The sequence below is a fragment of the Excalfactoria chinensis genome, chromosome 1 (assembly GCF_039878825.1).
Source record: "Excalfactoria chinensis isolate bCotChi1 chromosome 1, bCotChi1.hap2, whole genome shotgun sequence".
NCBI lineage: Eukaryota > Metazoa > Chordata > Aves > Galliformes > Phasianidae > Excalfactoria > Excalfactoria chinensis.
This window is the reverse complement of record NC_092825.1, coordinates 57,567,150-57,591,160: the sequence shown is the minus strand read 5'-3', so window position 1 is coordinate 57,591,160 and position 24,011 is coordinate 57,567,150. Positions and strand designations below refer to the sequence as shown.

The 24,011-nt window shown below is 36.7% G+C and overlaps 1 protein-coding gene across 13 annotated transcripts in view; it reads right to left on the bottom strand.

The window, feature by feature from the left end:
* The window catches only part of ERC1 (ELKS/RAB6-interacting/CAST family member 1), a 281,305-nt gene that overhangs the window by 120,892 nt on the left and 136,402 nt on the right, over positions 1 to 24,011 (bottom strand). For all 13 annotated transcript variants that reach the window (XR_011902606.1, XR_011902608.1, XR_011902609.1 and 10 more), the window contains one exon: positions 14,447 to 14,582. Coding sequence is in view for 8 of the 13 variants with exons in the window: in XM_072326455.1 (XP_072182556.1) it covers positions 14,447 to 14,582 (136 nt within the window). In the remaining 5 variants the exon portion in view is untranslated. The remainder of the gene's footprint in view (positions 1 to 14,446; positions 14,583 to 24,011) is intronic.

Sequence of the window (24,011 nt, the reverse complement as noted above, 5' to 3'; positions counted from 1 at the left end):
ATCTATGCCTGGAAGAGCAGCGGACTGCTGCACAGTCAGACACCAGCAGCACTCCAAAGTGGAGGATAATTTCAGGAGACTTTTAAATAAATGTTTTGTTTCCACCCCTTCTTTTTCCATCACGAAATGATCCGTATTTGAGTTTTGTTTTTCTTTTTAAACACACGCTGCTGTTTCAACCACAACACTCCGATAGAGAGAAAAGTAAATGAAGCCAAACCAGCATTTGCCTTTTAACATACCACCAATGTTTTCCCAATTGTTTGGCTCAACAGTTCGAAACACGATAGGCTCATGTTGAACTTCAACCCATGCTACTCCCATGGCTTTCCTCTTTTTAATTACATGAAATATTTTATCGCTATTATGAGAAGCAGTACGCTATAAGAAAGCACTGTATAAATCATAACTACCATTACCTATTATGTAAGGAGTTTTCTACAGAAATAGAATATTTTGACTTTCAATTCTACAAATTGCTCTGGAAAATTAAAACTAAGCTAAAGTAAACCACAATCTACCAAGTAGGAAGAAAATAAGAATTTTAGAAAGGAAATCAGAAACCTTTCAACATGAACAGAATACAAACATGCCCTTTGGAGATGAGGAGGCTGTGACAATACAGGTACTTTACTGCAGGAAAAAGAAAACTGCTATCTCCCAATTTTGTCATATACTGCTGAAGCAGGTAACCCCAACAGTGAAATGTATTTATCCTCTTAAGTAGGGGACTACTTGCATCACCTCCTACATATATTAGAATGTGACACAGAGTGCATCGGGTATTCTGATGAAACTGCAGAGTGACAGACCATTGCAATTTCCTTTCATGAATCTTATACACGACTATACGGAAAGAAAAAGGAAGTGTTACTTACCTGTGCAGTAACTGGATTCTTTGAGATGCATTACCTACCCAAACGCCTCTGTGTCCCTCACTCAGCTCTGCGCCCAAGTCCCGCATGTGTGAGATTCAGTGGCAGAGAGGGAATTAAACAGGGACAGGGAGATAGCTCTGCCTTTATGCTCACTGGTGACACCACAATGAAAATGAAAAACCCAGTCGACACTGTGGGAGTGCCAGGAGTTCAGGCACAATATGATTTTTTTCTACAAACACTGTGATCCTGCAGCTGATTCGTATGCAAAACCCATTCCAATATATGCCTGTCTTAAAGACTGAAAGGAAAAGGAGGTGTGACTGACACACATTTCTGGGCTTGCCTTTATTTCACTTCAGGAAGGAAGTGGTAGGATGTCCAAGTGTTGCATGTTAAAAGGATGTATCAATTTAATCTTTCCTGCTTTCGTGTAATGCGTTATCTGCCATGAAGTTCTGTGAAAACACATGAAATAGGATGCAAGTTTTCACCAAGGCATTTAGGTTCAATTAAACCTGAGGTATCCTGGCAAACTTCTATGTAACTGCATCTTTATGGCTTAATTTTACTATTGGAACTGAAATTTAGATGGATTTCTCTGGTTACCTCTTGGGAAAGATTATTTAATAGTCTGAGAGGGCAATTAACTGCTTCTTGTGACTGTTACAAGGATTCCTAGAACTAACCAATCACCTAGGTAGGAAAATACCACTTTCATATAACCCCATAATTAATGTAATTAAGCACACTTTGCCCTTCATACTTCCATAGATGAGAAAGGAAGAGCACTTTACTGCAGTGTTGATTGCACTGCTAAGCCCAGAAAGAAAGATGCTATGACAAAATCAGAAATCTAAACTTAAGAAGAGAGGAACTGATGAATATAAATCAAGTTGTTCATGAATTTTTGCTGTTCTTTCCTCTGAAAAATAATTGTAAAAACCTGAAAGCCTTTTTAAGAAAGTCCTGAAGCTTTAAGTGAATACTCAATGTTGTGGTATCAAAAGGTGGAATTAATATCTAATTTTATTTCAGAAGCAAATAATAAGAGTCACTTAAAACTCTAGTGAGCATGGTGGATCTCCTTCACTTGGTTCCACATGCTGCTTAACTACCCGCAGAAATCTCTGGACAAGAGAAGTATGAAATATTGTCACTCATAAATGGAGAAATCTCTCTTTCACTGATGAGATTATTTGGACTTACTGGATTTTCAAATACATATATATGTGTGTGTGTGTACAGGGTAAATATTGTGGCATGGGAGTTGGAATTTGATGATCCTTGAGGTCCCATCTAACCAAAACCATTCTGTGATTCTCTGATGATTCTGTGATTTGCTGAAGAAGATGGCAATAAAAGAAAAAATACATATGCTGTCTCGAAGAGTGCTTGAAGAGCTAAATATAAAAAAAGACTATTAATTCCTAAAGGGGGAAATATCTGTAGGGTAGTTCATAACTTGGGGCCAAGATGTATGTAAACATGGATCCAATATTAGTGATTCTGAAAACAAAGTAGCAGAGGTAATCACTTGTGTAATATTTGGTACCATATATATTGAGGGGCATGAGCAAGCAGTGGAGCTGAAAGAATTATAACTGGCAGTGTTAAAGCTACTATCATGGGTGTTGCATACAGATGCCTTGACATGCTCAAATGGTGAAAGAATTGAAGTGCAGAGTCGGCTTGTGATGGTGAAACCTCTGTCTGTCTGGGCAAAAGTTGGGTAAGTAGAAATATTAAATTTATATGACATCTCTGTCTCTCACAGAGTGAGACAAAAAGGGCTTCTTCCTAAGTACAGAAACACCACATGTAATTACCATAAGTTCCTGAATGAAAGGAACAGTCTGAGAGCTGAATGAATTGCCAAGTAGGAGATCCTCAACTAATGTTTCTATATCTTTGGCAAGCTCAAAGACTGAGATACATGATGACAACTCATTAGGACAACATATGTCAACATCTGGAAAACTGTGTCTGCCAAATAAGACACATGAATTGGAATTCTAGCCTGACAAGTCACATAAATGAAGAAAAATAACTTTAGGAGACAATAGGAGAAAAATTGCAATAGAAGAATTTCATTCCATTAGGGATTGAGAGGGAAGTGAGATGAAGCCGGCCACAGCATTGCTTTGAAAACATGAGGGACTGCAGAAGGAGTTGAACACATTCGCCTGAGAATGCCATAACAAAAAAATAGAAGATGAGCACATCCAGAATGTATGTGCACTTGTGGATCATCAGCTGCAGAAAAAAAAAACAACAAAAAATATTTCTAGTAAAAAGAGAAGTGTTTAAATAAATTTTACGTCTGTTTCTCAGACGTAAGAGAAATATGATTGAATTGGTATATTAACAATAATAATAATAATAAAAAAAAAAGACAAAAAAAAAAAGCATAACAAGGCCAATAGTTTATGAGAAATAGCCAGTGAATTTCTGTTTTGAAGGAGAAAAGTAGCAGAAAAACGGAGTGGTGTTTGGGACAGCAGAGGCCTGTAGGTATAAGTGAGCTATAAACAATGCTGTTCACAGTAATATCTGTTCTTGTACATGAGATAATTGCACAATGTAAATGTTACATTGACTTGAGAAAATTATAAAATGTACTCATGTAGAGAAGTAACTAACAAGCACAGTAAGGAAAATGAAAAGCCATGTAGCTCATGGTTTTCTCACTATTAAGTAAGCCTTTATGGCTACTAAGGAGTAAAGAAAAAAACCAACATCCAGATAGTAAAATATGTCTGTAAGACATCGTGACAAGTTTATGATGGGAAATTAGTTGAGTGTCAAGATTACTTACATAGAAGCTGACTGAAGCGTTAAGCATCTGTAAAAAAAAAAAAGCATGCTCTCCTCTCCATGCAAAGAAAATAAATATGGTGCTAATTAATCCATCAGACGTTATGTGAACTCACTTCTGTTCTCAAACATATAGGTCACAAAGAAGCAGTAAAGCAAACACAGAGGTGACAGTGCTATACGATAGCAATAGCATTAGAACATAGATATAACTGAAAGTAATAATTTTGAAGTATATCAGGATGTAAATAGCATTCTGCTTGTCACGCATATATAACCGTAAAGGCAAAACGTGCATGCACTTTTCCCTAAAACACATTTACATGGAAGAAAAAAACCATCATGAAAAGCCACAAAATATATTAGCGGTAAAGGCACAGCATAACAGATATTACCTAAATACGCACACTTTGCTATTAATAGATCCACTTGAAATGAAGAGGAAATAAAAGTTGAGGAAAAAAATCTTAGCACAGAGAAACGATTTCTGATAACATCTGTTTCTTGAACACACAGAAAGACCTTAACAAAATTCCTGTATACTGCTACTATTACCTGAAATACCACCTAGAAATGTTTCCGAACATTATCCAATGTGTCTATAAAATATGAGAACAGTGCCAGCCATTCAGATTTTTTTCTTCCAAGATATTTTATAAGCTACCACTCACAGCTGCGTTACTTTCAAAACCGTTCCCAAAACATACAACATTAGCAGCAATGTGAGATACACAGAGCTTGTAGGTAGCAGTAGGAAAGGATACTAATCAATACCAGTTGAATACAGTGTCCATCACAAAGCTCTGTATTTCAAAGTACAAACTTAAGTGGAATTTCTCTGAGATATGGATTAATTATACACTTATACACTGCTTGAAGGAGGATGGAGAGGATGGAGAAGAAAAGGATCAGCATTTAATGACAGTATGACACAGAGAGGCCTAAAAGGGAATGGCAGAACAGAATAAATAGATAAGGAACTGGCAACTTCTCTTACTGATAGCTCCCTGTTTTTTATACTTTCTCTTATTCTTCCTCTTATTCCAAGCTAGGCATGCCAAATGCAGCAATCAGATAGGTATGCTCATTTTGTATATGCACTTCTCATTAGTAACAACTGAGACAGGCCAATGCACCTTGCCAATATTAACAACCAGATTTACCATTTAGCAGCTTGCATAGGGTGCCAATAGCGTTAAAATTCTGCTTCATCTGTTGCAAATTACCACACTGATGATTTTAATAGCTACAGGGACTATCCGTCTATGTAACCATAGTGGTCGCTGCACTGGTGATTGGAATGAGACCTAAGGCTGACAATATAGCTGTGAAAATGTGAGCAAAGCAAGAGGTTTCTCACTGTATTTTATTTCTCTGTGAGAGGTTAATCAGGGAAATACTACTGTAAAAACATTTCTTCTTCACACACAAATCAAGACTATGACTCAAGACACCTAGGTTCATATGGGATTACAACAAAAAACAGTGACAGTTTAAACTGCACTATTAAGTTTGAAACCATAAGCTATTCCCTTGGTATACCTCTGTTCTGCTAAACTCTCCTTTGCAACATTAGTCCTGTCAACATTATTGTACTAATACATCACAGCAGCTGTAAGATCTACTTTTCTTTTGTTCACGTATCAAAAAAACCCAACCCTGTCATATACCTTAACCCGATAATTGTTTATTACATAGCCAGCATTATGTATAACTAGTAATTCAATAGCATGAATAATACTGTCCCAAAATGGATGCTGAGTATCCTCAATAAACTGATAAATTTAAAGAAAATATTACATGTGCCATGTATGACCAGGAACATTGTCTCCATATAAAGCAATACCCACTACCATAGCACCAGCAGACATAGGCACTTATAATGCAAAAACCATTTACAGGTTAAGAGTACCCAATGATTCTTTAAAAAGAGTGAGGGAAAAGAACATGAATGGTGACTGGCATAGAAAACTGTACATCAGAAAGGCATGAATGCGCTTTAGTACATTGAATTCCATTAATTTTTATTCCCTCTCTTTCCAAAAGAGGCCTTGAAATATCATCTGACCTTAAAGATACCAAGACTTAGAATTCAGGCATCAGCAACAGAAGATGTTGAATGGCTGGAAGCATTCAGAGAAGAGCAATGAGGCTGGTGAAGGGCCAGAAAAGAGTTATGGGGAGTGAATGAAGGAACTGGGATTGTTTAGTATAGAGAAGGCTTGGGGAAGATTTCATTATCCTCTATATGTACCTGAAAGGAGGCTGCAGCAAGGAGGGTGTTGCTCTCTTTCCTGAGGTTATAAGCCTCAAGTTGTGCCAGTGGAGCCTTAGGCTGGATGTCAGGAAGGAAGCCTTGAGGTATTTAAGAGATGTGTGGATGTGGTACTTAGGGACATGGTTTAATAGTGGACTTGATAGTATCTGATTGATTATTGACTTCCAAACAAAATGATTTTATGAAATGATTCTATCAGAGAACAGCACAATGTCCTAAACTGAATTTGCTAGTGAATTTTAACTAAATAACAGTTTCTAGAATGTTAAGAAGATAATCCTTTAATCATCAGTAAGAGAACAGGTGATACATAGTTTTTCCACCACCTGTATTCAGATCCTAGAGTACCTCAAACAAAATGCAACAGATGAAATGAATGATGCTAATTATTTTACAGCCCTCTATCAGTTATGAATACATGACTTGTAGCCTAAGCCTCAATGCCAGCTAATACTTACGCATCACAGTAAGAGTAGTTGTTCTGTTACACGTGAAGAGCGTGTGAACTTTAGCTAAAGAGAAAAATTTAACAGGGAAAGCGCTAATTAAAGGAAGGATAGGCCTGTTTCTACAGAAAAAGAACAGTAGCTTAAGGATAATTTGTATGCCTTGCTAAGCAAGATTAATACTACGAATAGCAATAATACTGAATTAGAACTGAGTTAGGTTTATTACTAATATGAGATTAATCACATGAATATTTATAAAGCAAATACTGAAGCACTTGTCACATTGTCTTCAGGTGCCCAGCATCACCTCATCTTCTTATTTTGTTGCTCAAAAGAAGGAAAAGGCAGAAGAGCAACTTTACTAAGCAATGAAACTATGAAATGAGCTGTGGCAACTGGACATTTTTATTCCTGGGGAGGGAAGAGTTAGAAACAATTTTCAACACAGCAAGTAAAAACAAGACAAGTTTAAGGGAGAAAGAAAAAAACAGAGATGGAAAAATGCGAATTTATTGCCATTTCTCAGGCTCATGAAATCAAACACTAAAGTGAAAAGAGAGCTGTTTTTCCCCTTGAATATATTCCTATTGTTTTGCTTAAATCTGGCCCTCAAATGTTTTCTGCTCTCAGGAGAGACCTCCTCACAGGAACCACACCATGTTGTCAACAGTTACATTAATCTCTCTGACAGTTTTTAGGAAAGGAGTTTGAACTCAGATACTAATCTTGGAGAAAAAAAAAACACAAAACCCTTGCAAAAAACATCCAGTGGTTAAGGTCGCTGGCACACACTCAGCAGCCCAGTCTTCACAGTCTTTAGTTTCTGGCATATCATAAAGGGTACCAAAACTGCTCTTTGCCAAACAGAAAACAAATAGCAGGTTTCTTCTTCCACTGACACCTAATGTTTCTGCAGTAACAATTGGGTGAAAGGCTGTCTGGAGAATAATATTCCTTATGGATCACAGAGAAATGTAAGGACGCAGGGAGTCTTCTTTCCTCTATGAAGAACTCTCAAGCTTTATAATAGCACTCTCTCACTACAAATCTCAGCTTGGAAATAAGGAAACATCAGGATAATTGGGAGACTGCTTAATTCCAGTTTGTATGTAGTGACTTTCAGGAATCTTTTTCCAGCTGTCCATTCAAAGCTGCAGGGCATTTTTACATTATATAAGAACAGAGAGAACACGGTTCATCTTTTTAAAAGAAGGGAAGGCATGGTGTTATGTCCAGCTTGAACCTAGTACATGCCTGGTAAACTCTACTGTAAAGGGAAAACAGAGCATGAAAACAGATGGCTAAGCATCTGTCCAGAGAGACACTGATCCATTCTAAACATCAAGTCTGTTCTCAGTTCTCATGCTTAGTTTTTGTGAATGTTATGGTAACAAACACTCTGTAAGGACTGCTCTCACCTGGTCAAATATAGAAGGCAATTCCTTAACAATTCCTTCATGGTATAAACTTCTATTACATAGAAACTACAGATTCTGTCTCTATAAGAACTGCCAAGTCAAATTAAAGAACGGGACTGTGTATTTATTCTGATGCTCAAAAATGTGTATTAGACTTCAGTGGGAAGAAAAACATACACCTCCCTCAACACAGCTGAACAATTCATACTGTGACAAATGTGTTTCTGAGACAAATAATTATCTGTTCAAAAGCGTATTACTATTGTTGTGGTATCAATATGCAACGATACACAGGGAATCACAGAATCACAGAATGACCCGGGTTGGAAGGGACCTCAAGGATCATGTAGTTCCAACCCCCCTGCCTAGCAGGGCCACCAAACATCGCCTTTACTAGATCAGGTTGCCCAGAGCCCTGTCCAACCTGGTCTTGAACACCTCCAAGCAGCAATGGAAGCAGCAATGGGAAGCAGCAATGAAGTTGCTTAGAGCTTGCAAGTGCATATCAGAAAAAATGGCTTCAACTAAAACTTGAGATAAGGCATGAATATGACTAAAATTCCCAATAACAGAACCTCATATGAGCAGATACTGCAGGACTTGACTTCATCTCTTCTTGTTTATTGAGAAGTTCTTCCTACCTTCTCCTGTTTACTTTCCTACAATCTGTTAGCAAGCCTTCATTATCTTCCTTGAAATAAAGCTGCACTGTTATTTCAACAGAGAAAATGGAGGAACTTTTGCATGCACTGCTGCCTTGTTGAGATAGAAATTCAGGCATGCCTAATTATGATCTTTTAACACCTGAAAATAGGCTAACATTCAAAGTAATCCCCACACAGAAACTTCAGTATAAGTCACCAAAAACCTAGCTATAAGGTCATCATTCTTGGAACTCCTCCCAGACATCCAGGGAAGTTAGGAAAAGCTCTCTTGACAGGGAGAGTTATGACATGATAAGAACAAGAACTAGTTTTTCTCCAGGCATCTGCCACAGTAAAATGTTTGCTGTATCTACAGTAACTGCACACACTGTGCTGAAAATTACAACCCTCCAAAGAAGCACAGAATGTAATGTTTATGGAATGCTATTTTCTGTACTGAGGGCTGCTCTGAAAATACTGCCTCCAATTTTATTATGTTGGCCCTCAGCATCAGATGTGGATGTTGGTGTTATGGCAGTAGAGGTTAAACCTTCCCACCAATATTATGTTATTTTTTGTTGCTGCGTGACAGATGGGAGCAGAGAGGCAGTCTGACAGAACGGCATCTGACATGGAAATGCGTATGAAGCAAAGGTGTGGAACTGAATTCCTCTGTGCAGAAAAAATGGTATTCATTGACATTCATTATTGCTTGATGAGCATTTATGGGGACCAAGCAGTGGATGCAAACACAGTGAGAGTTGGACTATGTGGGCAACTGTACCAGCTGTGAAACAGCAGGTAACCTCTGCTGGTGCAGATGTTTATAAGCGCAGTGTGCAGGGTCTTGTTCATCACTCTCAAAATCAAATTGTGTTATTGTGCTCTTTGTATCTTTCACAGTTTCCATGGAAATAAATAGGCGGCACTGCTTTCAGAGAGAGCTACATATTGTAAAAGATGGTGGAAGTGCATCATTAACAAATCAGGATGCATACTGAAGTGACTACTGCATATGTATATCCTGCTTTTTAATGCACAGCCAGCTGTCACAGAATGTCTCAGATAAAGGGCTGGGGGGTCAGTTAATCCCATAACTATTTACTGGCTACTACTGCATAGTTCAAATCTAAAAGGAGGCATATTTTGCATACATTCATTCCATTAAGATTTTTATGAGGCACAATTGTCCTTTAAATTCTGCATTTGTACATAACTGCTGTGTTTTTATTAACAAAAGTTCTGTGCCATTCTGGGAAACAGGCAGTAAAGACATGATTTATATAATGTGTGAATTACAATTATGTTTTTGCTTAATTACCAAAATCTTATAACAATGCTAAGTTCAAAACTGAATTGCAAAGACAATTCACATTCTTTCTGTGCTTCATATCCTGACGTTCTGTCCTAGAGGACGGAAAGAAGAACGCCTAGGATAGAATATATCATTTAATAAATTTAGAGCCACATGAGTTGCTGACAATGACACCCAGTCAGACTCAGGCAAGAAAAAAACATTTTCAAGGCTGGGTGGCACTCAGAATTATACAGCAACAGGAAGGGCCTAACTCCTTCCCATCGTAGTACCTGAAAAGTACTGAGAGATGAAGAGAGAAAGAACAGTTCAAATAATTTTAGGAGATAGATCTGAACTAAGTGAGAAAAAAAATCTGATATATTGTGTTTTCCGTAATAAAACCTGCAGATGGAAGATGGCATAAAAAATGGATTCTACCATGCTAAAATTTGGTATCTGACAGCTTTGTGGGCCTTAACATGTCGAGCTGTGCTATCTAGGAGATAACAAAAAAAAGAGTACATTCCACTCAGTTGGCAGGATAGGATGGATGTGTCAGTGGTCTACATGGAAGAGGAATTGCCCTGGAACTTGGCATGTGAAATTCACTTATCCCCCCAAAAATGTGTAACACCATTTTACCTAGCATAACCAATTTGCTTCAAAGCTGATGATGCCTAGTAAGCTGTGGAGGAAATCTCGATCTTCAAGTTTAGAGCTCTTTATGCCTGTTTCTTTAGGAGCTCTGTGTGTACTGTACAAAAGTCACAGATAAAATTAATTACAGGTTAATCAGAGATTAATTAGGGCAGTATGTTCTCTCTGTACTAACAGCTGAAATAAGGTAACCCATATTCTGCTTCATAGCATGACACAAACATCAACAGATCAGACTAAAACACTTCAGCTACCTTACCCTCAAAGTCTAATCAGGATGAAATTCTCCAGTACTTGCTGCAAATCATTAAGTTTTACTCATGTTTTCAGATTTTTGAATGTTGATACTGACTTTGTGAAGATGCCATCGTGCTTCATTAGAAATAGTTTCCGATATGTGAATAATTCAGAAGGCTCATTTGATAAGAAGGTATTTTGTTACTTATCCATCCAGCTTGATCTTGATCCCAGTAAAGTCATAACTGAACATAAGTTTCCCTGCCCCCCACAACCTGCAAGTTTTTTTAAAATGAAATTCAGTTCTTTCTAATATAAGGATATTTTGCCTATTGAATACTAAGTAGATAGAGGCACTATTTAGTCGCAAGTTAAAAAACAACACATACTTGTCTGCTTGCATATAATTCATGGATCAGGAACTATAGGTGAAATTATTCAAGTTTGAATGTGGAAAAAAATTTACTAAATTTACAGATTCTAATTAAAGCATTCAAATGTATTTTACGCAACTTCTGGATACACAGTTTTTCAGCAGCAATTTGCTGGATAATTGCTGCAACACAGAAACAACATTAGACAACTCTGTGCCACAAAATATTCTGAAAACTCCACCTGAAAACTCTGGAACAGATACTGGAGGGAAAAGACAAAAGAATATACATACTAACTCATTCATATTCCTTGAAATTTCAGTAAGCGTTACATTCCTGGGACAAGACAGCATATCACTTCCTATTCACAATAGCCAAGCTATTTTTTTTTCTTTTCTTTAAAGAAAAAAAATGTTCTACTCCAGTCCAAGACCCTCTTTTTTCATACTGTTTATAGACCAGACACTCGTTAACCTCTCAGATCTCTAGAGAGTTGAGGTTTAAAGGAACTCAGGAGGAAAAGACAAATTTGGAAAGCCATTTATCCAACTCACTAGAATTGAGACATTATGGTTTTCATTCTTCCCCCACTCCCCAAAATACCAAATTTCCATCATCAGAGCTTTCTGAATAAACGAACATTTTGTTACTGGACTCAGGAAGAAAAAAACCACATGCCTGTTAGGGACAGAGAGAGGAGGAGTGGAATATGTGCTTGGGAGCGTGTTTATTTGACTGGATTGCAGACGGTCAACCGAAGAACATGCAGATCATATATTTTTAAGCATTTCATAATGTCATATTATTAATTCCAGCCCAAACCACCAAGACCAAAATTATCTGAAATTGGTGCTTCTGTGTCCTGACCCCAAAGCCAACAATGGTTGCATAAAAAAAATAAAATAAAATAATCTATGTTCCTCTCAAGTTTAATATTTTGTTTAATCAATTAAAAGGCAGTGCCATTTAGAGCCTCTACAGAAGACAGGTCTCCATAGCTAACAAACTCAAATGTGGTCCTGGGTAAATTTTACTTTCAGGAAATCAAAATGTTGAAATCCTTGAGAGAGAGAGGCTATAAGCAGAGGGCTCTTCTAAGGGAAGGAGTTTTTATTGAGCCTGTCACTTGTCATTAAACACTCCATATTTTACCATAGCTTGATATTTTCATTAGGGCATACAGACCTTTTTCATCCGTGAATGAAAGCATTCCCTTCAGCCTTGTGTTGAATATGAGGAAAGACTCTTTAACATGGAGCCCACCCAAACAGGACAGTTAGATTCACAAAAGCAGAGAATGAACCAGGGAGAGTCAAGTAATACTAGCACTGTGGTAACTTACACACTTTAATGTTAAGTATCACATGCAACTTCAGTCTTAAGTTCTCACATGCATTTGTTAGTATCTATATTTATCTCAGAAATACTTGCATATCATTATAAGGAAAGCGGCAGAACTACTGAAGACACGACAAAATAACACTAGAGAAAATGAGAAAAAACATCAAATAATTTGGCTTCCTCAAAAGAAACAACTTTAATTTTTTCTAGTCCCCAGATGTAAGCTATTTATTGTAAAAATAAATAAATAAGAGAAAATACTTACTGTACAATTATCCTAAGTATGCTATTCCTAGCCCTATATTTATAATATCTCTACCACTACAACACTTACAAACAATACAAACCATCACCATTCTTTTAACTTGTCAGTTTCTGAGGGGAAGCTGTCTCACTGCTGCCCACAAAGCTATAGAATCTCTTTGAAATATCAGAAACTAAACTAATTTTAATAGGAGTTAAAGTTATCAATAACCGGAATATCACTGTCCGTTCATTGCTAAGCGTAGCTGTACAAACACATTACGTAAATTATTGCTTCTAAAAAAAGAGTAGCTTTAGTATGCTAACAGGAGCTGGGAGAGAACAACTGTCAGGCTTTTTTTCAGTTCATTCCATTTGTGTAACAGAAAGAAAAACAAAAAGTGAAAGAATAACGTCAAGGAAAAAAGCCAGTAGGGTAAGCCATGCTTTAAGAGAAATAAAACAAAGATGAACACGTGTGATAGTTGATAAGTACAACACGCTAACAGTTGAACAACAGATTTCAAGTACTACTTACCTTTCCAAACTTAAAATACAGATTTATGCAAATTGCAGATTATGAGTCTAACCATATATTAGATTATTTTTTTAGGAATTTTAAAAGATAGTTCACTAATAAAGGAGGATTGTGTTATTTGAACTTCAGCTGACACATAACAAGAGCCTTGTGCATTGCCATGGCATTACAGCCACAAAACCCATTAGCAGATGTAGAAAACCCACATCCCCGTCTTTTAAAAAAGAGTGTAGTTACAAAATCATTTTAATACACTTGGAACTTAACTATTTCAGTGCGATACACACGCAGGACTTGAACTAAGGGGAAAACCACAAAATGGTGCATCTGAGAGCATTCCGCGTGGACATGTTTCTGTGGTTCTTTCAAAAGTTCTTAAAGGGTTGAAACCATCCCACTGGAATTCCACAGAACAGAGTAAAGAAGTATCTGTTTAAATTAAGGAGGGGATTTGTCTTTGCTTGTGAGCTATTAGGATTTATTCTATGTCTTTATTGTAGTTTTAGTGGCAAACACAGCTGGTACCAAGAACCAGGATTTAACCTAGGATAACAAAGAAAACAGCTCTGAGAAAGCACGCTCTCTAAAGATTTTAAGAAGAATTTTATCAGATCTCAAGGGTAGATTTTGATTCCCATGTTTATTTTCACTCACCAAAAGGAAAGCTGCTTTTGTAAATTTAAGAAATCACAGGAAAAATATTTATTACCTTCTCTCGGTACCATGCAGCCTTCATTCTAATTCATGGCAACAGTTTAACGTTTCTATGACAGCACTTGAAAACTGAACTGTTTGATAAACCATCTACAGCTGTTACCAACCTAGAGCAGACTAAAAAGTATTTCAGTTGGTTTCATACCGGTGATTTGGTATGCCTGGACAGATTTGAGATAACCAGAATTCGGGGTGGCAGCAGCATGTTATGATTTCTACAGTAATGCAAACTGTCTAGAAAGCATACTGAGAGTTCATGAGGTAGAGCAGGTTCTTGTCAAGTAAGGCCGAGTAAACACAGAAAACAAGACCTTTCAGTTGCCCTACAAAAATTTCAATTTACTATAACAATACTTACTTGGTTATCTTTCACTTGCTGAAGAAGAGGAACAATATAAGGTAAAATCAGCTAAGAAAACATGCAAAACAGCTAAAGAATAAAGATTATTAAGGTTAGATGATTAGCAGAGGAGGAAATGCCGCACCAATCTGAACGTTGCAGTGATCAAATTATTTCAATGATGCACTTGCCGAATTACTTTTATCCAATTCTCATGTTACCTGAAGCTGCTGGGAGCTGTCGTTAAGATTATCCTCTCGCCTCCTGGCCTCCTCCAGCATTTGTGCACTCTTCTTCTTCTCCACTTGCTCTTTGTGCTTCAGATTTGCTACTTTCTTATTTTGATCTTTAACTTGCCTGTAAGAGAGAAGAGCATTCAGAATGCAGTCCAGCTTCTGGTCAGGCCTCATGCTTGTGAGCTGGACTGGCAAGCACTGGTGCCCTCAAATACAGTCACTCTGCACATGGCAAAACTGATTTATCTTCTAGTGTTACCATCAAATGTTAAGTCAATCTAATGAACACACCATTTTACTCATTACTATTAGCTAAAACATGGAAATTTCTGAAACAAAAACCTTGAAGTAACTATTTAATATAAGCTATTAATCAAGAGAGATATTTGTCCTCATGACTGAGGTATGTATTACAAAGAAACCTTTTCTCTGCTCATACAGACACGGACATAGAAAAAATGCATGCAAATAATCCATTTTGCTTTGAGTACCACTATATCTAACATAAGCACAACAAGAGAATCGAAAGAAAAACTGCTGCAGTGTGACCTGAACATAGAAGACTACCTGCAATTTCTAGGCGATCTGTTTCCAAAACTATTTCTTTAAAAAATCAAGTTATTTTTCTTTACTAGATATTTTGAGGAATTTCCTATCCTTTCTTTTCACAGAAAGGAGCAAGCAAGAACAAACTATTTCAGAAAGCATGCATAATTTCCTTTTCACTTGTATCTATGAATTATTTTTGATGATCCTGGCAACTACCACTGCTTGCAGACAGGGTTTGGCCTTTCTGGGCATTAAGACACATGGAGTATTGAATCTAATTACAGACCCTTTAATCTCAGCCTCCTGACCACAGAGAACTTAAGTCTAAACTTTTAGTCCAATCAAAACAAAACAGGCTAGCTTTGCTTCCTCAGCCCTTTTCTCCATAATTATATCTGGAGTTTGGATTTTGGAATAAAAGATGAATTCTTTGGTTGCAAGATCTCCCCCAAACATCATGCAAGTAGTAGAGACAGCTCTTTAATTTACTGTTTAGAAAGCAGAATGATATACTAGCTTCCTATCTTCTATGTTATCCACACAGAGAAGGAAGAATGTTTCTTCTGTATTTCAGAAATACTTTTTAGAATAGATCACAAACAACTCTGCTTTAATATTTTCTTCAGAACTAGTAACAACAGTGTTGTGAAGAAAATACCTCTTTGCGATATATATGTCCAAATTATGTGGCATAGGCCTAGATGGTGCTTTGAGCTCTTCCAAAAATGTAGGTTCAACACTGAGCTATACTTTTTGCAATGTAAGCCAACTGGTGCTGGAAAAGTTGCAAAGATAGCAAATTTTCCTTGGTGCTAAACAAACTTCTATTAGTGAGAAAAAGTGCTGACATCCTCCAGAGACTGAGAATAAAAGAAAAGTCCTTTTCTGATGATGTTAAAAAGTTATTGGCGTATTTAAATACCCTTTCCAACAGTTACAGCTGATTTGAGTCAGAATGCTTTTAAAACACAACCGGTGTAATTGTTAAGTTGCTCTAACCCAGTGCTGCTCATTGGTAATGGGCGTGCTGCCCGGTTTGAAAGCAGACTTGCTCAGTGATTAAACAACATATTGGATATATTATGTTGGCACCAACTCAGTTTGTACAATACATGGTTCTAGCTGTCCTACAAAATAAACAGAGAAAGTACAGCTAAGTTAACACATAAAATGAAAATATGCAAGTCCAACACATTCAGCTCCACATGAGGATTCTTATTCAACTTCTAGAATGAAAGTAGGGGAATTAATTATTTTTTATAAACTGGCAAACTGAGGTTCACCTGCTGGGAAAGTGGTATTCGTTACTGTTATCTGCTGTTTAGATAAGAGACAACAATACTAATAAAACCAAAACCCTGATCAAAGTATGTATAAGGAAGATCTTTCCCTGCACATTCCAAGATCTCTTTAAAGAAAAAAAAAAACAAACTCTTCAAATAAAGGAGTATTTATAAGGGTCTGTGCTTCTGTGCTTGTATAATGTATACTTTCTCATGTTTGGTGTGAAACTGAACCCTTCCAAACAGTTAAGTAGATACTCTAATTCTTGAAGCAGTTTAATAGATGTAGTCTTAAAATTACAGAGTATTACTCAGACTTCTGTTTGTAATTGTCATAAGGTCTGGAAACTTAAACTCCTATGCAGGATAAAACAGCTACTCTGTATCTTCGTCAAAAAGCAACAAAAAGTTGGACAACAAACCTTTGAGATAATACAGGTTCTTACAGCATTACCTCTCTGCTGGGTAATTGTGTCATTGGTAGGACCAAACCTTTGGATAATGACAGCTCTGGAGGTATAGTTCCTAAAAAGAGTTAGCACTCAAATGTAAAAAATCTTTTCCAATGCTAAAAACCTTTATCCATTTTGCCATGTCACATCAAGTACTGCTACTATTTCACTATTCACTGCCAATTTGAATCTATCAAAGACTTTGCCTGTGAGAACAACAGAAAACCCATCTATCATCAGGTATTCCTGAAAAGCGGTAAAAAGACTGATCCAATTCAGTTTGTTACCTGCAAGTCCTTTGGAAGACTTTTCATTCCTAATAATATTAATTGTATTAAGGCTTAAATTAAATTAAATTATTCCATACTACCCTAAATAATTTTTCATTTTAATCCTAATTATCTTTTACAGTTATGCACATCAGCACAGATAGCTGCTAATTCCTTTCTTCTATGGATTTTTATGCTACATGTTGACATATCGTTATTTATTACCCTAATCTGATGATCTTTTCTGAGGTAATTACAGGTAAATTCTTGTAAAATAGGTGACAAAAAGATAAGCAAAAATATGCAGAATTTAATTTGAACTTTCTACTATCGTTTCAATGTTTTTTTTCCCCAAAGTTACGCACCCAAAACACAACGGAGATTTCCTAATGATCCAAGGATAAGTGCACATTTGCAGTGTATTCGAGTCACTACAGAAATTTATCTTCAAGAAAAAAATGTGTACTTGATTATATTTCAAATGACAACTACGTGTTCTAGGAAAAAACACACTCATTTTGTTCACAGCTAAAGAAACCGCCTGTTCTATTTATCTGACTTAGGTTCCTGGAAATTATTTTTACCTTACAAAGTAGGCACACTGTCAGTCAGCCATGTCAGAAAGAATGCACTCAGCAACAGCCTTCATTAACGTAGCATTACCACCACCCACAGGACAGTGCACTGTTGCTGCAGCTACCAATCCTGATGGACAGAGGAACTTCACCAGCTCTAAAGCACACTGCTTCTCAACATAACTAAACGGATGCAATACATACACAGTGAAATTTATTGCAAAAAGGCAAAAAGAAAAGAAAAAAGTATGCACAATATTATTTAGTTTGAAATTGCCAATGAATATTATATTATGAAACACTGAATTCTACAATGCACAAATCGCTAATAGGGCCTCAAAACACTTTGAAGTCCTGAGAAACACTGATCAGTACATTTATTCACTTGTGGAATGAAACGCAGATGCCATATAAAAGAGCCTAATGCTGACAGCAACTTAAGTCGAAGAACAAAACACAATATAACTAGCAAAATTCCAGAAAGTAATCCTAGAAGGCAGAAAACAATAAACTACATTGGCCAGATCTTTATTAGGAGTCTTTTGATTAGTGATTAGATGGGTTTTAAAAAAAAAAACACAAGTTTTTTTACTGCAAAGAAGTCAACATCAACTGAAAGGGATGTTAGTGATCTGAGCTAGAATGATTCAAAACTCAAAGGGAAGCGTCCAACTTGCTGTATTTCCAGCACCATTTCCTTCATCACTTCTTTGTTTTAAAGGTCATATGGCCATAACCTTCACCTTAACTTAAGAATCTAAAGATCATAAGCATGGTGACATGAGGTAAGGAATTATTTTTAATTTTCCTTTTTTTTTTTTGAGAGTGTTTTGGTGCGCAAAGAAAAACATTTACCTTTTGGGAAGTTTAGTAGAAGGAAGACAGTGAGGAACTCTTGTTAAGAATGCCACTTCACATTGAAAATAAGAAAATAAAAATCCTTTTAAAAAGGTTTTGCTTTAGTCTTTAGTTGCTTAAAGCTTAATTTAACTTACTGGTAGTTGATCACCCAGCCATAGAGAATAATGACAGTATTTGGAAAGCCTAATTCCTTAACCTCAAGAAAAAAAAAAGAAAATAATGAAAGTAAGTGAAATAAGTGATGTAGGAAACAGGACTGACCACATCACATAGTCCCATCACCACAACTGTGTGTCTGATTGACAGTCAAATCAAAACTGCCAAAGACTGAACAAAGCTCCCTATCTTACTCATTGAATAATTAGGGTCAAGAAAGTCACATGCTGCTGAAGCTCACTATACAATTTCGTATGCCCAGATTACTATTTTTTAGAGCATGAGCATTATCTGAGGCTGCTCCTTCGCTATGTTGGGTTCTAGAAAGCAATTACTGCTTCTTAAGTTGTTATATTACTGTTAAAGAAATTGTGAATTCAGTTACTAACTTCAAAAAAACACAAAATAATTTAACTATGCTTTTCAAACATCCTGGTCTAGTACCATCACCTCTGTTCTACTTTGTGTATGAGATAAAAAAAATGGATAACACATATTCATCGAGCTTCTTCCATATGTACAGCTGACCAATTCCAGAATTCAGCCACCTTTTCTGCTTGTGAGTCTCCCCCAACAACCTCTCATCATTTTGTTATGTTGCTCTTTGCTGTTCTGATATATGACAAGGTAACACATGACAATGAAAATACTAACAGATTCTCAGAATTTAACTGGTCTGTTGCATGTGAGACAAGAAGTCCCACAGTGGCTTTAAGAGATGGGGAGGGTGAACCACATTTTCTGAACCCAGGAAACCTTGGTTTATAAAACAAAGAGTGTGTTCGGTGATCGCCGGAGTGGGCAAGGGATGAAGATGCAGAAGACTATGGGGAAACCAGCTTGCCTCAAATTTTCAGGACAGGGTCCTAACAGCATCTGAATCACCAAGTGTGAATGTCAAAGGCTAGATGCAAATCTCAACTCTACACTGGTTTTCTTTCCTCAGTGTTAAGAATTAGCTGCCAGTATTGATTCATGAGTTCTGGTGCAGTAAGCCCATCTCTGATTCCAGCTAAAAAAACCCTTCTTCTTCCAGAAACAGCTGATGGGAAAATACAAAAATACAGGAAAATATAAAGTATATAAATTAAGCACAGACTAAATACTCCAAGTCAGAAAATAGCCTAAAATCCTCCTCTAACAGAAACCCATCACCTGACATATGAGCACCACATAAAGCTTATACATAGCTCATTTCAAATAGTGAAATGGCACGAGTTATTAATACAGTCAGAGAATTTAGAGAAAGATACATAATAAACACATGTACAGAAATATAAACCTTACAAAAGATGAGAAGCACAAGCATCTCAAATGCATACTCTAAGTGCTATCAAGCTAACATTTTTCAGGGAAAGTAGATTTTTGTCTTCAGTCTCTTGATTGAAAAAAACGTAATAAAGTCAGCTGTTCTCCAGTCGAGAGAACAGTAGTAGCCAATTACACACAAACAGCGTTGGAGTGCTGTTTTAGTATTCTCAAAGTAACTGGAAGAAAAGAACAAGATCTTTAACAAACTGACTACAGTTGAGGGATTAACAACAGAGATTAACAGGAGAGTCTTCATTTTAGTCCAGTAAGTCCATAGTAAATTAAGCAAAGCTGAGGTTCAATTTCAGACAGGGTCAGACACAATCTGCTAAAAAAAAAGAGCAAAGCAAAAAACCTTCAGTTACACATCCCCAGCACCATGTTTCCAGCAAAATCTAATTCCATTTCTCACTCCCTACTTCATTTAAAAACTAAAGTGCAGTTTCTCAACTATTTAACCTCTCAGTATCTACTCAGTAGAAAATAAATGTGATAAAAATAATGCATGCCATAATTTCATAATTGATGTCAAATTTGAAATCAGGTTTCAGAGATTAAATATCAAATTAATTACACGTCAAGTTTTATATTCTTCATTTTTATTAAATTTGAGAGCATTAAAAACACAAATTCAAGGTGAACCCTAAAATAATGCTGTACGATGATGATACGTGTGCTTCTTTGTTAGGAAAAATAAAAATGCTTTGAGGACCTTAATAACAATATTCAGTAGTTCAACAAATAAGTTTGTTTTATTGTATTTTCTTCTGCTGCTTTTGTTAATTGAGTAAATAGATGCAAAGCCAAAAATGACATTATCAATAAGACTGATGAGGCCTCAGCGTGGATTCCTTCTCCTAGCTACATGCTGAGTTAGTTGAATTTGGCCCTAGCAGTGTGGGAAGAGCTCCCAGAAGGGCTGTTCTTTTTACCTTCAATTCCAATGCATGAGCCAACCACCCTATGAACAGATCACACACAGCCAGTCACTCTGCTCAAGAGACCTGCATGATTTGGCTGAAAAAAGTATTTTCTAAGCAGCAATAAAATCTTCCTCATGAATGGCATTTTATTGAGGTTTCAGAGGGTATTTTTGTGATATAAGATCACACACGTCTCTTTTCACTGCAGTCCCACCAGCCAGAAAAGAAAACAAATCAAAATATAGCAGTTGTTTTCTTTCATAAGAGTACGCAATCTTTTCATTCCTTCTAGAATAATACTTGATACATACAATAATTAAAAAAAATGGAATGGAAATCAGCCATTGAAACAAAAACAAACACAAAAGCTAGATATAAAGCAGGGGAAATAACACTTTAAAAGCAAATCATTTAAAAACTATGCTAGAGTAGCTTATGGTTACTTTACAGCAAATATTGGACCAAATATCAATAAAGACAAGTCCTGTTCTGAAGTTTTTCACAAGTTCGAGATAAGGGTTGCAAATTATCCTGTTCTTCTGAAAGAATTAATGTTGAAGAATCAATGTGTTTCAAGGTGACATCTACTGAAAACACAGTTTTCAATAAAAGGTATTAAAACAAACAGTTACTAAAGCAGAAAGCACAATGAATGTACGTAGGTTACTCTGAAAGCAATGCCTCCTATTTATTTCCATGGAGACTACAACAGATGAAAGAACACAACATTGTTTGATAGAGTAAATTCTCAACTACAAAGCACTGTTTCTTCAACGCAGCCACCACCATTAGCCAATTATCTGTACAAATGATCCAATGGTCTGAAAGGTTCTTCATAGTGTGAGAGCCATGAATGGCCATCCAGAATGTGGCTTGTCTTTCACATGGCTGTTGCCACTCCTAAAATGCACCACCCACTGCCTTACTGTGCTCACATCCACAGTTAGGTCTCCATAAACGTTTGGTAAGTAATAACAAGTGCCAATGGGTACATTTTTTTGAATGGAAGAAGTCAGTGACACACCTTTGCCTCATACTCACATGCATGTCAGACAGCCTTTGGTCAGATTGCCCCTCTGCTGCTATCTGTCACAAGTCAACAAAATGAAATCAGATATTGGTGGGGAGGTTCAACCTTTACTGCTGTATCATCAACATCTGCTTCTGACATCATGGGCCAACACAATAAAATAGGAGGCATTACTTTTGGAGCAGCCCTCACACCAACTCAGTGGAGGAAGACTTATTATATCAAAAAACAACAACAAAAACCACGTATGAGAACATTCAGGATCTTGTCTTGTTAGAGAAGAGAAAAAGGGCACAGTGGCTCCAAGGAAATGACGTGAGGACAGAGATGCTAACAGGATCTTTTATAAGACTATAAAACGGTCTGTTTCAGGACTAAAAGCCTGATGATTTTTACATTGCTGGTATGCCCGTATCAAAACCATACATTATTTGTTTTGTCTACTTAAGGACCAAATTGTTTTCATGAAGAGTCTTCCTAGCAGATTCGCTATATAGACTTAAAAGTATAAGTGCTTGTGCTTCTAGCTATGGCAAGAAGTAGTTCCAAGCCTGAGCCTTCTGACAAGATTAAACTCAGTAATGCCCAGCGATAATGCTGGGAAAAGAATGACAAATGATGGGGTTGATGGAAAAGCAATGTCATCGTGATAACCAAACTATATTTTGCTACTGCATCTTCATTAACATCAGAATCTGAGATGAGGAATATACAGTTCTATTTTGGCATCCACTTGGAGAGACCAGTTTATAGTACAGAATACAGACAACTGTGTCTCCCAGAATTGCGTGCTTGGCATATTTCTGGTGCTTAGCAAGGAGATTTATTAAGAGGTAACTCCTCTTATGAAAGACATAAGAGCACTGGCTTTGACAGCTCACAACAGGTTAAGCTGAGGAGTGCCTACTGAAATGATTTGTTACGGACTTTTGACTGCTTGGAAAGTGGGGAACAGCAGCATTATTTGTAGTAAGTATACCACACAGAGCTGAATAGCCAACCAAAATAGTGCAGATGGCTTGGTTCTTGCATCTCTGATATAGCTATAGTACTGCCTTCTCAGTCTGTCAGCTGGAGGTCTCTGGAGTGTAAACAGGAGAGCTTCACAAACCAAATGAATGCCATAGGGTTTGTGGAAAACTTTCTGAGTACAGAATTTATGTTGCAAGCAACATCTGAGAGCCTTTCTTCACCAGAGGTTCCTGTCTTGGTTTATAGCCTTGGTAATGTGTATGGACAAGGTTAATGGCTTATGCTTTTCAGGAGAGAATTCCACCATTTCACACTGAATGGATCTTCTACAGAATAAGTATGTCTGTGAGTGTCACGGGTAAACTGATTCTTTTGGACATCTTCTGCAGGAGGATGGGAAAAAAAACTAACAAAACCTGCTGAAATCCATCCACAGGCACAAGACCCCCATGCTCCAGACATCTGATGTCAGTCACTGACATCCCTAGTGATTATGAAGTTCACTAATTACATACTCTCTAGTTTGGAGTATCTACAGAGGAAGATACATTTTTATCTACTCTTTATTTACTCTTTATCTACTACTCCAGTGAACTATTTTTTACTTGGTTACCTTGAGACAAGTGAGGCAAAATTCAGATTTGAATTGATTGGATTTGATCGCTTTACCAACACAAATGATTTGATGCAGCCTAAAACTGTGATACAAGTAGGTACAAATCTTTTCTCTATTTCAATGAATTAACCTTCTATGCAACTGGTGAAAGTTCATAATCTTTAGGACAGATAAAGAAACAACAGACTTTACTGTCAAGAAGAATATTTCTAATACAAATCTCATATGTTTTCTACAGATTAACTGTCTCTGTATACGAAGATATAAGTTACAGGTTAAGATTTTAACCAGTATTAAAAATCTCATTAAAAATTATAGAGGCTGTAGTCAAAATACGATACAGAAAGACGTCTAGTTCCTTTCTCCATCACAATAAAGCCAAGAATTTCTCTAACTGTAATTCAAAAAACTTCTCTGCTATTCCAAGATGTGGAAGAAAATTTATTCCTTTCTCTCTAGAAACTTAAGAAATCAACTAAAAAAAAAAAAAAAAGATAAAAATGTATCTGGGGAAGATTATGCCTGTATCTGAGCAGTATCAGCAATTCATACG